At 42.5% G+C, this 14246-nt stretch overlaps 3 protein-coding genes across 3 annotated transcripts; 2 read left to right on the top strand and 1 right to left on the bottom strand.

Moving 5' to 3' along the window:
* The first annotated feature begins 441 nt into the window (after positions 1-441).
* On the top strand, positions 442-1508 carry LOC117773100 (vomeronasal type-2 receptor 26-like). The gene is made up of 2 exons (XM_034604795.1): positions 442-452; positions 803-1508. The coding sequence occupies exons 1-2, from the start codon at positions 442-444 to the stop codon at positions 1506-1508; spliced, it is 717 nt and encodes a 238-aa protein (XP_034460686.1).
* Positions 1509-2341: 833 nt separating this feature from the next.
* On the bottom strand, positions 2342-7628 carry LOC117773099 (extracellular calcium-sensing receptor-like). Its single transcript, XM_034604794.1, is given in 14 exon segments — positions 2342-2928; positions 3640-3654; positions 3753-4034; positions 4165-4358; positions 4469-4592; positions 4674-4883; positions 5011-5295; positions 5297-5503; positions 5599-5787; positions 5878-5906; positions 5909-6056; positions 6715-6806; positions 6943-7154; positions 7363-7628. Coding segments are annotated over 14 exon segments (2661 nt in total). The 3' UTR covers positions 2342-2520.
* A 2262-nt stretch (positions 7629-9890) lies between these two features.
* On the top strand, positions 9891-12652 carry LOC117773098 (extracellular calcium-sensing receptor-like). The gene is given in 6 exon segments (XM_034604793.1): positions 9891-10124; positions 11175-11405; positions 11515-11638; positions 11736-12449; positions 12452-12498; positions 12500-12652. Coding segments are annotated over 6 exon segments (1503 nt in total).
* The last annotated feature ends 1594 nt before the right edge of the window (positions 12653-14246 follow it).

Below are 14246 nucleotides of genomic sequence, written 5' to 3'. Positions count from 1 at the left end.
CCCACTGTTGAGTCTACAATAAATAGGCAGATGAAAACATGGCGATTACAATCTTTGTTCCACTAATTACTTCATGGTAGTGATAATAGTGATACTGAACTGTCAGCTGTCCCACACTGTATCACAGGCTCAGAAACACAAAACTGAAATGGATATGTACAGCTCTGTGTGTGTGTGTGTGTGTGTGTGCGTGCGTGCGTGCGTGCGTGCGTGCGTGCGTGTATTATTTTTTTGTATATATATATAAAGATACACTTATATACATTAATACAAATGCAACATTGTTATAGTATTATCAAAAGTGCTTGAATATCTTAGGTCTATTATTATTATTATTATAATAATAATAAAAAATTATAAAAAGTGATAAATATTATGCTCCTTGTGTACATTATTGTATTTTATCATATAATTTACTATTATCGAAGTTCTTAGACACAGATGGGTCTCAGGTAAATAGGATTTTAGGCCCTGCCCTTATACTTCCCCCTCTGCCCTGATGGGTGGTGTGTGCAGGATTACACAACACTGCATGTCAATAAAAAAGTGTGGCGACATAGCAAATGAAACTACAGGTCTGCAGCTCTCAGAATAAAGCTGAGGAAAGTCATGAGGGCAGTTATAGACACTTGCTTGCTCTTTCAAATGTTGATGTATTCCTGCTTTTCCTCGGCTCTGTCCTCCCCTCTTTATTCGTCCTCCTGCAGGTTACAGCGACAGTTTCATCTAAATGGGATGCACAAGACTGGAGATGTGGTCCTGGGTGGGCTGTTTGCAGCCCACTTCTTCTCTGCCTATCCAGACCTGTCGTATACATCAGAGCCACGTCAGCCAACGTCAGTGTATGTTTCCTTTGCTCTTTGCTTTTCATCGGGCGACCCAGAGCATGGACGTGCCAGCTGAGACATGCAGCGTTTGGCATCAGCTTTGTGCTTTGTGTGTCGTGTATCCTGGTTAAAACCATGGTGGTGCTGGCTGTGTTCAAGGCCTCCAAGCCAGGAGGGGGAGCCACTCTGAAGTGGTTTGGCTCTGGGCAGCAGAGAGGGACAGTTCTGGTTCTTACTTCTGTTCAAGCAGCGATCTGCACTGCCTGGCTTGTGTCTGCTTCACCAGCTCCTCATAAAAACACCCAGTACCACAATGACAAGATAGTGTATGAGTGTGTAGTCCGCTCCACGATTGGCTTTGCCGTGTTGCTTGGCTACATTGGATTACTGGCTGTGCTCAGCTTCCTGTTAGCTTTTCTGGCGAGGAATCTCCCCGACAGTTTCAACGAAGCCAAACTCATCACTTTCAGCATGTTGATCTTCTGCGCGGTGTGGGTGGCCTTCGTCCTGGCGTATATCAGCTCACCAGGCAAATACGCAGATGCAGTGGAGGTATTTGCCATCCTGGCGTCTAGTTTTGGCCTCCTGGGGGCGCTGTTTGGACCCAAATGTTACATCATCCTATTGAGACCAGAGAGGAACACAAAGAAAGCCATCATGAGTCGAGGAATTGAGTCATAAAGTTTGTGTTTATGTTCATTACACAGAATGAGTCAATTTCCCTACACAATAAAAACAACAGCCTTGAATTAGGTAAATATTAGTTGAATGAGTTGATGATCAAAGGTGAAGATCAAATGCTAAATAAATTGGATCGTATGTATAAGATAACACTCACATCGTGATATGTGATACTTGCACTTCAAATTGTATCAGTGACTTTTATTTTTACTTTTCATGATTTCAGTTAACCCTCAGACCAACTTGAACCCACTCTCTATGAATGAATTCAGCTTAACAATCATCGACTGCAGTACATGAAGAGACACACATGGACCTAAACTCAATGTCGGCACCTTTTTCACTGGAAAACACTGCATCTCTGCAGATGTATGAGATCATTGAAATGATTGTAATGCAAGAACAAGTGAAGTGTGGCTACGTTAGCAGGCTCATATTCTTCCAATAGCATTTGAATTAATATGTGATATTTCATCCATGTGGGTGTAGAAGTGGGTTTAAATGATTGTACTGGGAATGGTTGCAGTTTTCTGAATTTTATCATTATTTAAATATAACAAAATGTTATATTTTCTATGGTCTTGATTGATTATTTTATTAATTGATTGTTACTCTAATGGCACAACCAGTAATGCAAGCAGATGTGTGGAATCGATATGAGAAACAAAGACACAACCATGGAACTGACTTTTCTTTATCTTTATTAATGTAATAAAAAACAATGAAGTAAAAATAATGATTACTTTAATAAAATATGGATTTATCTACAACACAAAGTATTCCATCCTCTATGTAAATATATCTGACATTATATAATGAAATAAAATGGATTTTTAAGTAAAGTGCAAACAACACAAATTTGTCTTTCTAACATTTAAGGATACAGTATGTCACATATTCGGAAAAATAGAAATAACTGATAATGAAATTCATAAAGTAAAACTATTGGATGACTCACAATGGCTGTTTGATTAACATCATACGTCGCCACATGCAGTCTTAAGTTTCTTCACTACCTGGCCATCAGGTGTTTCTTAGTATTTTTCTCAGGCCTCAAAAGAATAATGAAACACTTTGGAGCAAAGATACAGAAAAGCAAACCATAGCTGGAGGCAAGAATCGCAAATATCTCCACGGCAACTGCATATTTTCCGGGAGAACTAACATAAGCAGGAACGAAGGCGACCCACATGGCGCAGAAGATCAGCATGCTGAAGGTGATCAGCTTGGCCTCGTTGAAGTTGTCGGGGAGTTTCCGAGCGAGAAAGGCCAAGAGGAGACTGGTGCAGGCCAGCAGGCCGATGTAGCCCAGGACCAGAGAGAAGCCCACCACAGAGGCCATGGCACACTTCAGTGTGACCTTCAACCCCGGAATTTCGAAGTCAGGTTTAGGCAACGGGGGGCTGAGCGATAGCCAAATGTGGGCTGAGGTGGAGGTGGAGGTGAGAGGTGGGCTGAGAACATCACCACCATCACCAAGAAGGCCCAGCAGAGGATGTTCTTCCTGCGGCAACTGAAGAAATTCAACATGCCGCAGAAAGTGATGGTCGAGTTCTACACGGCCATCATTGAGTCCATCCTCACTGCATCAATCACCGTCTGGTTCGCTGCCTCCACTGCCAAGGACAAGGGCAGACTGCAGCGGATCATTCGGTCAGCTGAGAAGGTCATCGGCTGTGACCTGCCGGCTCTCCTACACCTGTTCCACTCCAGGACCAGGAAGAGAGCAGGCAAGATCATTGCTGATCCTTCCCATCCCGGCCACCACCTATTCCAGAGACTCCCATCTGGAAAAAGGTTCCGGGCCATCAAGACCAAAACCTCGCGCCACCTGACAGTTTTTTTCCCCATGGCAGTGGGGCTCACAAACAAGCCCCCTGCATCACACTGACTCTGCCCCCCCCCCCCCCCCCCCCGCACATAACTTATAACTTATATATTGTTGGCACTATCCGGAACCAATCACTGCACCTTAGCACCGCACGTGCCTATTGTTTTTTCTGTATATATTGTTGTTTTATGTCCGATTTGTTGTTATGTCCAAAGGCACCAACCACACCAAGGCAATTTCCTGTATGTGTAAATATACTTGGCAATAAAAAGAATTCTGATTCTGATTCTGATTCTGAATAACACAGATGATAACCTTGATAAAAAAAGCATTGCAGAAAATCAGGTTTAAGGACGGGAAACGATGTAATGAGTTGTAATTTTATTATTAAAAGATCCACATCCAACTCTGACCTGTATACAGGTGAAAACGCAGACACTTACTCTCTGTTGGCGCGGACCAAACCACTTCATCAGGGACCCAGCACCGGGCCGAGCCGAGCGAAACGCTGCCAGGACCACGATGGTTTTGACTTGGAGGCAGGAAACACAAAGCACGAAGCTGATCCCAAAAGCCGCCTGCTGGAAGCGACAGGCCCAGACTGAGGGATGGCCGATGAACACCAGCGAGCAGAGGAAGCAGAGCTTCAGAGACAGAAGCAGCAGGAAGCTCAGCTCGGAGTTGTTGGCTCGCACCTACAAATAACAATCAGACTTTAACTGATATTGAAAGGATAATTAATAAACACCCTTATTTTGATCATGGAGAAATAGATTATTGTTTCTTGAACTTTATAATCTCTGATAAATGAGACTATATACTTACCATAGGTGTTTGTCGATAGTATAGGAACATCACAAACACTGCTGTTGTCACCACGACACCAGATATAGCGACTGTAGTCAGGGTAATACCCAGAGTTTCATTAAAGGAGAGGAAGTCCAGCTGGCGAGGGACGCAGGCCGTTCGTTCAGAGTTGGACCAGAACTCAGACGGACAAGAATCACAGTGAGGGGAACCTGGCAGAGGGATGCAGACACAAAATGACCAAATAATTTGAGTATTGGAAGCCTATTGGTGCAGACTGAATTAAATGTTATTGGAAAGTCATATGTGGTTATTTCCTCACCAGTTTTATTGCTAATCTGTCCGTCAGCACATGAGATGCAGTCAAAGCAGCAGACAGGTTCTCCTTTCCTGGAGGCCATCCTGGTCCCGGGGGGGCAGCTCTCACTGCACACTGACACAGGCACCTGAACAAAATATAAAACCACAGTAAGCATTTAATTCAGTAAATGTTTTTTAGTGAATCGAGATCTTTCCTCTTTAAGCACCTGATTGGATCCCGTGCTCCACTGAATGGCTGACTCATTAAGGCGGATGTCGAATCCGTCCACACGACCGATCAGAACAAGCTTGAGTCGACCTTCGGGTGTTTTCTGCCAGTTTACGAGGTCGTACTTTGCTGGAACATCGGCCCCTTGGAAGTAAAACATTTCACCCTGAGGTGTGGTGAAGTTCACTGTGCTCAAGTGCTGCAGAACCTGGAAGCGTCAAAATGTTGAAACAGTAAATATTTGTCTTAAAGATTGATTCAGAGTGACAGATATCAACACCCTAAGAATTAGAAAATGTGTGTTGTCAAAATGAAGCTGAAATAACTGTGATTACCTCTATGGGTTGGATGTGTTTCAGAAAGGAGCAGGTGGAGCTGCCGTTTCCAGGAGAGCTGTCATTGTTGGGGCATGAGAGGAGGCTGTGAAGGGCGTGGGCTGCGGCGTAAGCAGCAAGGTACACATTATATGTGACCCTCAGCTGAGAGGTGTCAGTAAAGAGATTCTGCACCACCTCCAGGGACTCTGTGCCAACGCAGAGCGGAAGCGGCGCCCTCTGGTCTGCACGAGATGGTGAAGAGGTAGATGAAGAAAGATTTGAGGGTCCAGGACGGCAATTAAACATTTTTTTCCCAAAATTCTCTCAAGAACTTATCATCAGGACGATGAGAGGGATTCAGATTTCTGAGATACTTTTCAAATCCAGGTATAGGTGAACTCCTAATGGCCACGCCGAGGACGCCACGTGCCACTTTAAGGGTGGAAGGGTTTTCGAGAAGATTAACACTCGTGCTCCAAGCCTCACTGGCCAGAAACTGTCTATCAGTCACCTGGTGATGAAAGCACGATAAAAAAATCATTTAAGAAAATAAATTATATCAAATAAGTCAAATTTTCAGATTTAATATACAAAATTGTGTCTCACATTTCTCTGGGCCAGCTGCAGGAACAGTTCCCTCACATCTGTGTACCAGGTGAAGATCAGAATCACTTTAGCGGTCGAGGCCTGAATTGCGAGCGCTGCCTGTTTGGCGTCTCTCACAATGTTTTCCCTTCGGAGAGTCTCCACAAACGCCAGACACACGCCGGCCCCCTGAGTCTCCTCCTGGAATATCTGATATACACAGTTATACATTTATATATTATAATTCAGGTTTCTTGTGCAGATGCCGTAACATTTCTGGTGCATAAGAAGTGGTAACACCTTTATCGCCGTTAGGCCGTAACTGTTTTAGCCACCACCGCTCCGATCCAAGTCCATTTTAAACGTATTGCAAGCTGGGCGATGGCTCGGGCTTGGTAAATGTCACTGGGCATGGTCCTGAAGAAGTTGGGAAATTGGCGTCTGTCACTCAGACACGGGCAGCTCGCCGTGTAGCTCATCTAAAAGACAAAAAAAAAACCATATAATTATAATAAACTTTTCATAAAAGAGCTTTACATGAATAGAATGAATTTAGCTTAAAAACAGAACATGAAGACAGGAAAATATTTCAAAACAATGAACATGTGTGAAAAGGGGTTAAAGCAATATTAAGTTTACATTAAAAGAAAACACAAAGCAAGATCATCAAAAAAAGTTTTTAAAGTTCTTTAAACGTGTCGGCAGTGGAAGGATTCCTTATGAGTTGCAAACCTTTCGCTGCTTGATTACAGAAAACTGCATCACATTTACATGCTGAAGTCTCATGCACAAAAAAGACAGTTGTAATTCATTTTCACCCAGGTGGAAATATGTTTTCTGCTTTTACAAATAACACGGTAAATGCAGTTTACAGTAAATGTTTCAGTTCACTTTTGCTGTCCTCACATCAGAAATTAAACAATGCTTCCAGATATAGAGCTATAGAAGAAAATATTAAACTGTTGCACAATACTTCCTTAAAGAAATACTATGGTAAATGTTAAACCACTGCATATTTCATGAAGTTAAATCCCAATTTAAAAGTGAAAATCTGATTTTTATAATTGTAGCATTTTACTTTTTGTCTTGCATATTTCTTTATATTTTTTCTGTCTATATTCAACATAAACAACTCACTAAAGGAACAGAGAGTGGCCCCAGGAGTCTGGAGAGTATCAAGGCTGTTATAGATGAATCGCCACCGATGATCAATGGAACAGGCGGATCACCTGATGACGTAATAACATACAGTGGAATAAAATCATCAGTTAAATGAAAACTGTGCTTGGTTCAGTTATTACTGTCATCGTTTGTATTTACTAGAGAAGGATGCACACTGGGTAAATACAAAGGGACATTTAGTACCTCTCCTTTCTCCAGTTTCTTCAGTTAAATTACAGCTGCTGCGGTCTCCTCCAACCAGGGACAGCGCTGTCCGCAAAGCCCACAGGGGCAGAGCACAGCTATCGTGGATGTGGTAGCCCAGCTTCACGCCTGGAAGCAGCGTTGTGCTGTGGTTGATTTCTTCCAGCGCAAACACCATCGCATATATGTACTGCAGCGGAAGATCTTCCAAACTGAGAGCACAGGAGAGGAAGAGTGAGAAAATGTCATCTGTAATAATGATCTGTAAAGTCTGCAATGAAATAAGCATTTCAACGTATTTAAAAAAAAGATATTGTACATATCGATGTTAAAGAACCACAAATATTTAACTTTAAATGAATATGGCTAATAATAACATATATAAAATGTATATATAAACAAAGCAGTTGAGAGTTTCACCTGCTGCAGGATTGGTGAAGTGGCTGCTGAGTAAACTCTTGATCTATAGCTGGAGGCTTGTTATAAAGACTGAAGAGTCCACCGATGACAAGATCCCTGTCCTGGAACAGACCCTGGACGCCGGATGAACCCCACCGAGAACAAGTCACCGCCTGAACCAGCTGCCACCCCACCCGGAGACCCAGCTGTCTGCCCACCAGCCCCACGAGCAGCAGGGACGGGGCTGAGCAGGGCCGCAGCGTGAAGAGCCAGGAGAACCAAGACATCGATGCAATGACTCTCTACACTTTAAATGTGCCAGATATATCCGTTAGATTCAACTTCTCATGAACATAAAAATACAAAAATGAGACATGCAGAGAATATTAAATCAATTCGTTTGAACAGTTCCTGGAATGAGAAGGTCAAAAGTGATTAAATCCCTCTTAATGTGACAGCATAAAAGATAATATTTTCACCAATTAAATCATTCTAAGGACAAAATGTATATTACATCAGATATAACTTGACCTGACGAGCACTCCAGCTTCCTCCCACAGTTCAGAGACATGCAGACTGGGGTTAAACTAACTGGAAACTCTGAATTGACACGTCACTGATACCTGCTCAGGGTATAAAAAGGGTTTTACCTCCGACCCTCTGGTTAGTAGACGACCCGCTCTATCTCCTGAGTCAAAGCAGCCATGAGATATTGAGTAGGGGTCATCAGTAATCACCAGAAATCCAATTTAAATTTCAAAAACGGCAAGTTTAGATTAAAAATACTACAAGGAGTGTCATTTTTAATAATGCTGCTTCTTTATGACCTACAAAAGCAAATGAGACAATCAGGGAGAAAATTGGCTTTTTTCTATATATTGTTCTCTATGTCTGCGCCCGGGTCGGACCACATCAGACGAGAAGAGTTATGGCAGTCATGTCAGATTTACAACACTCCGGAAAATCCTATATGTATAAATTCCTGCCAGTCAATGCAGCACGCTAGCCAGCTGAAAGGAGGCTGGAGCAGACTTGCAAAGTAAACAAACAAGAGAAATGTCCGGAGAAGAAAGAAAAGCTGAAGGGAGTGTGATAAAGTACGAGCTAAAGGGTGAATCAAATTAGTCAGGAACTGTTAACTCTTAATCAGAGAATTGTGTGATCAGAAAGGATTCTAAACTGATCCTGGATTGGCTTTCTTCCTCCTAAAAGGTTTGTCATATGTTCACATTATTAGAGCATTGCAAGATGCAGTAGGACATAAACAACAAAGGATGCACACAAACGATGCATTACCTCGTCACTGTGCATCCGACAAACAGCTATGTGTCTTTTCTTCGCTCCTTAACCCCAACCCTAACCCTAGCCCTAAACCTAGCTGCAACCCAAACCCTAACCCTAACCCTAAATTTACCAAGGTCGTAGAAACTCAAAGATGGTACCAATCGATCGGGTGTGCCCACATTAGTGGGGGTAGAACCTACTCCAAAGTCTCTACGACATTCACAGACCTTAACCCTAACCTTAATCGCAACCCTAACCCTAAGTAACCAAGGTCGTAGAAACTCATAGATGGTACCAATCGATCGGGTGTGCCCACATTAGTGGGGGTACAGCCTACTCCCAAATCTCTACGACATCCACTAACCCTAACCCTAATCGCAACCCTAACCCTAACTTACCAAGGTCGTAGAAACTCGTACATAGTACCAATAGATCGGGCATACCCACATTAGTGGGGGTAGAGCCTACTCCCAAGTCTCTACGACATTCACCGACCCTAGCCCTAACCCTAATCACAACCCTAACCCTAATCGCAATCCTAACCCTAATCACAACCCTAACCCTTGTTATTGTTTTATTGTTATTGTTTTTATTACCTTTATATGTTTTTAGAGATCCACTACTGGCAAACATCTGTAATTGACTGCAACATTTAAACAGATACAGCACAACGAAACAACTTCTCTCCACAATGTATTTACTATTTTTCAATCCTGTGCAGATCCTCAGAGAACAGGTAAATCAGTTCTGTCTCCTACACGTCATTGGGCTGGGTTTCTTAGAAGTGCAGTACTGCGTTGAGAATAATTTCATGGGAATGAGGAGTACGTTCACATTGGCTGTTGCTTCTTCTCTCATGGTACAAAGAAACACTATAAAGGTCAGTTCCCAGGTCAGAGTTGCTTTCAGTGAAGAACAGGGAGACTCGTGATGGGTTGGATCACTTGTATCCTCTTCACTCTGCTGGCAGGGATAAAGTCAGAAAAACAAACATGCAAAATGATCGGGCAAACAGGGTTCAAGAAGTTTTCTAAAGATGGTGATCTCATTATCGGAGGAGTTTTCGCTTTGTCTACTACACGCAAATTGATTGACAATGGCTACCACGCATTGCCGTATACATACTGCAAAAAGTAAGTGAATGTGCTGTAAAACCTGTGTATGTTTTGTGTGTGAAAGTGATCAGCTCTAATGTCATTTATTAATAACAAGCGAACACTGTGTGTAGGCTGAATGACAGGGAACTGAAGTTTGCCAGGATAGTGATGTTTACAGTGGAGGAGATCAACAGAGATACTAAGCTCCTTCCTGGATTGAGTCTGGGCTACAGGCTGTACAATGGTTGTGGGAGTGAGAATCTGATTCGAGCAGCAGTGGAAGCCGTAAACGGAGAGGACTCAAAGGGCTGCGCTGATCAGATACAGGCTCTCCTGGGCCATTCCTCCTCCGGAGTGAGTAAAGACATAAACATCATACTCAGCCCGCTATCCATTCCAAAGGTGAGGAGACGTGATTGGGAAATAACTGGGATTTATTCATGTTTCCATCTTTGAAGAACGTTTATTCTGCCTTGTTGTGGTTAACATGTTTTCTTTCTTTGAAGGTGAGCCATCTCTCCACTTATGCTTGTTTGAGTAACAAAAGGCAGTTCCCCACATTCTTCAGAACTGTGCCCAGTGACCACTTCCAAATCATCGGTCTGGTGCAGCTCATGAAATACTTTGACTGGCGCTGGGTGGGGATCATTTATTCTCAGGGCGTGTAGAAGAAGGTACAATGGCATTTGCAAAGGAAGCAGAAAAAGAGGGCATATGTGTTGAATACCGGTTACCTTACTCAAAGACACATGTAAAATTTCCTGCTATTGTGGAGGCTCTGAGGAAATACTCGTCCAAGGTGGTCCTCTTGTTTTTGTCCTTCACCAAATCGTTCTTGTCAGAAATAGAGAAGTATAACATCACTGGAAAGCAATGGGTTGGCAGTGAGGATTGGATCATTCAAACAGACCTGGCTTCTGACAGGAGAAAGAGCATTTTGCAGCGGGCGATGGGCTTCGCCCTCCCTCAGGCCTCCATCCCAGGTCTTGGTGAATTCTTACTCAGCTTTAAACCCTCTGATGAACCACAGAGTGCTATAGTTAAAGATTTCTGGGAGTCGTTCTTTGACTGCAGCTTCTCTCCGTCAAATACTTCTGCTACGTGTACTGGCACAGAAGATCTCAGCACAGTCTCCAGTGACTACACAGACGTGACACATTTTAGGCCAGAGAATAATGTGTACAAAGCTATGTACTTGGTGGCGTATGCTATTCACTCACTACTGCAATGTCACAATGGCTCAAATCCAACCACTGGAAAGTCCTGCGTGACTAAAGACCAAGTTCGGCCTAAATTAGTAAGTTCTGGTATATTTACTCAGGCATAAGATACTTAATATTAATGTTTTCCTTACCTTGATGTTAATGCAAAAAATTTAACATTTGAATATTAGCTACCAATCTTATTGGTTTCTCGCAAATATGCTGAAATGTCCTGATTGTCCTCCGGCAGGTGTTGGAGCACATTAAGTACATGAACTTCACAACACAGAGTGGGGCCAAGGTTTTCTTTGATGAAAACGGAGACTCAGTTGCCCAGTATGACTTAGTTAACTGGCAAATAAAAGACGACGGCTCTGTTGAGATCGTAAACATCGGTCAATTTGACACGTCTCTGCCAGAGTTGCAGAAATTCAAACTAAAAGACAACACCAGGATAGTTTGGGGAGGAAACAGTATCGAGGTGAAGTGACCATCTGTCTAATTAATTCTCCCAGCTGAATTATAGTGTTTTCCTACAGTGCATTTAGGTGCATTTATGAATTTTCTCACGTTGTGTTTTCTCTAATCAGGTGCCGAGGTCTGTTTGCAGAGAGCCGTGTCCCCCAGGGACTCGAAAGGCGATAAAGAAGCATAAACCTGTGTGCTGCTTCGACTGCTTTGAGTGCCCCGAGGGGACAATTAGTAATGAGACAAGTGAGACAGAAAATGAATTCATTCATGTTTGCAGTAGAAACAAAAAAGGAAAGAAATGCATGTTTTAAAATCTCTCTCTCTCTATCTCCACTGTTAGATTCTCCCGACTGTTTGATCTGTCCACCTGCATTTTGGGCGAATGAAAAGAAAGACCAGTGTCTCCCGAAGCCGACTGAGTACCTCTCCTACAACGAGATCATGGGGGCACTTTTAACTGGATTTGGTTGTGTGGTCATATTTTTATCTCTACTGACATCAATAATTTTTCGGACTCATAAAGAGACTCCCATTGTTAAAGCCAACAACTCTGAGCTGAGCTTCCTGCTGCTCTTCTCCCTGACGCTGTGCTTCCTGTGCTCCCTGACCTTCATCGGCCGGCCCTCTGAGTGGTCCTGCATGCTGCGGCACACTGCGTTCGGCATCACCTTCGTCCTCTGCATCTCTTGTGTCCTCGGGAAAACTATAGTGGTGTTAATGGCCTTCAGGGCGACACTTCCAGGCAGAAATATGATGAAATGGTTCGGTCCTGCCCAGCAGAGGCTCAGTGTTCTGAGTTTCACCCTGGTTCAGGTTGTAATTTGTGTACTTTTGGCTCACAACCAACCCTCCATTCCAAGGATGAACATGATATACTATAAAGATAAGATCATCTTAGAGTGCGCTCTGGGGTCAGCTGTCGGGTTCTGGGCTGTGTCTGGGTTACATCGGACTTCTGCTCTCTTGTGTTTTATTCTTGCTTTTTTTGCCAGGAAGCTGCCAGACAGCTTTAATGAGGCCAAACTGATCACCTTCAGCATGTTTGATATTCTGTGCACGTCTGGATCACATTCATCCCAGCATATGTCAGCTCTCCTGGGAAGTTTCACTGTGGCTGTGGAGATATTTGCTATTCTGGCCTCCAGCTTTGCCTTGCTGACATGCATTTTTGTTCCAAAATGCTACATTATCTTATTCAGGCCAGAACAAAACTCAAAGAGACATTTGATGGGAAAAATACCGCCAAGGACACTTTGAGCTGTAGTTTGAAAGGTGTCGAGTTAACTGCAAATAAACTAGTTTCACAGCCTGACAGATATTGTAGTACATTATAAGTTGTGATGTGGTGAATAAAGTAAATGAACCGAATCAAGTCTTCCTCCTTTTTATTCATCAACTCCACTGAGTGTAAGCAGTGTCTGAGATTTCATTTGATTGGTTTTGAATGAAGAATTTAAACAAATGCTACATAATATTGATCAAACCAGAGAAAAACATCATTCTCTTTTTCTGTAGCTAACACTTTCTTCACATTCTTCCACAAACTTCAAATGAAAGATACAATAAAGCTACAACTTTTTTCAATCAAAGTCACTAAAGCTCATCTTCCTTTTTTCACCTCCTGTATATGAAAAGTGTCCAGTGATACAATTCAATTCCACTGTATTTGTATAGCGCCAAATCATGACATACAGTATCTCAAGCCACTTTACATAGAAGGTCACGACCTTACAGAATGATAGAGAAACCATACAGTTCCCACAATGAACAAGCACTTTGGTGACTGTGGAGAGAAAACAGCTTCAGAACCCTGGAACCAGCTACAATCGCCTGGAACGCCAAGATGGTGTCAACGAGGAGGCAGGACAGACAGAGGACGAAGCTGAGTCCTAACGCTGCCTGGTGGAGCCGGCATTGGTGATATGACCAGGAAGAAAGACAGGAATTCTTCAACCACAGCAACCACAATGGTCTTTGTAGAACTCAGTGGAGCCTCAGGGGACACAAACAGCAAATAGACTCTCTCCCTGTTAAAAAATAAACCATATAATTCAATCACTAACACAATACTATGGTCATTTAACACCTGAACGAAAACATGAAGGAAATATAATTTTATTATTTTCACTGCATTAAATCATTCAACCCCCAAAAAACAGTCACAAAATTATTTAATTTGTTGTTGATATATTTCAATACAATAAGGTGACAAAGTTTAACATTTAATGTGGCTTCTAAATGGGTATCTTAAGTCCTCCCTGACTTTACATCACTTCCTACAATGGGTGTCGAAGAGAATAATGATCACGTTTACATGGCTGAGCATGGTCCTGTGTATTATATAATGTGACTGCAAAACAATTGGAAACAGGAGGAGAGCAGTTATGGGGAAATTTGTCGTCCCACACATCTGCTTTTGCTTTTGGTTCTGACTGAGTTGTTTGAAGTCCGCTACATATGTGTCTTTTCTGAGTTGACGTTCATCTCGGAACCAAATCAACGAAGGGGCGAAGGGTGAGATTCACAACAAATGCATCAAGATATTTGTACAGGGTAAATTACAAGTGTATTGGATTTGCGTGTCTTACAGTTAATACACAATTTGTTAGTAGTTAATGGAGATTAATGTTGTTAAACTCAACATGTATAATGAAAAGTGTGACAGGTTTATGCAAACTAAGTTTCTATTTTTCCCCCTGACTTGTCATCAGAGAATGGTTTTATTTTCCATTATTAAATGTTCAAAGTAAACGTTCCCACCCGCCTGTCCCTTCTTCAACCAGTGAAACAAGAACATTATATAGTACCACATGGAAAATGTGTAGTTTCCTCTGTTCACTTTCTCTGCTGT

Source organism: Hippoglossus hippoglossus, chromosome 13 (genome assembly GCF_009819705.1).
Source record: "Hippoglossus hippoglossus isolate fHipHip1 chromosome 13, fHipHip1.pri, whole genome shotgun sequence".
Lineage (NCBI taxonomy): Eukaryota > Metazoa > Chordata > Actinopteri > Pleuronectiformes > Pleuronectidae > Hippoglossus > Hippoglossus hippoglossus.
The sequence above is the reverse complement of the archived record's forward strand: the minus strand, read 5'-3'. Positions and strand labels throughout refer to the sequence as shown.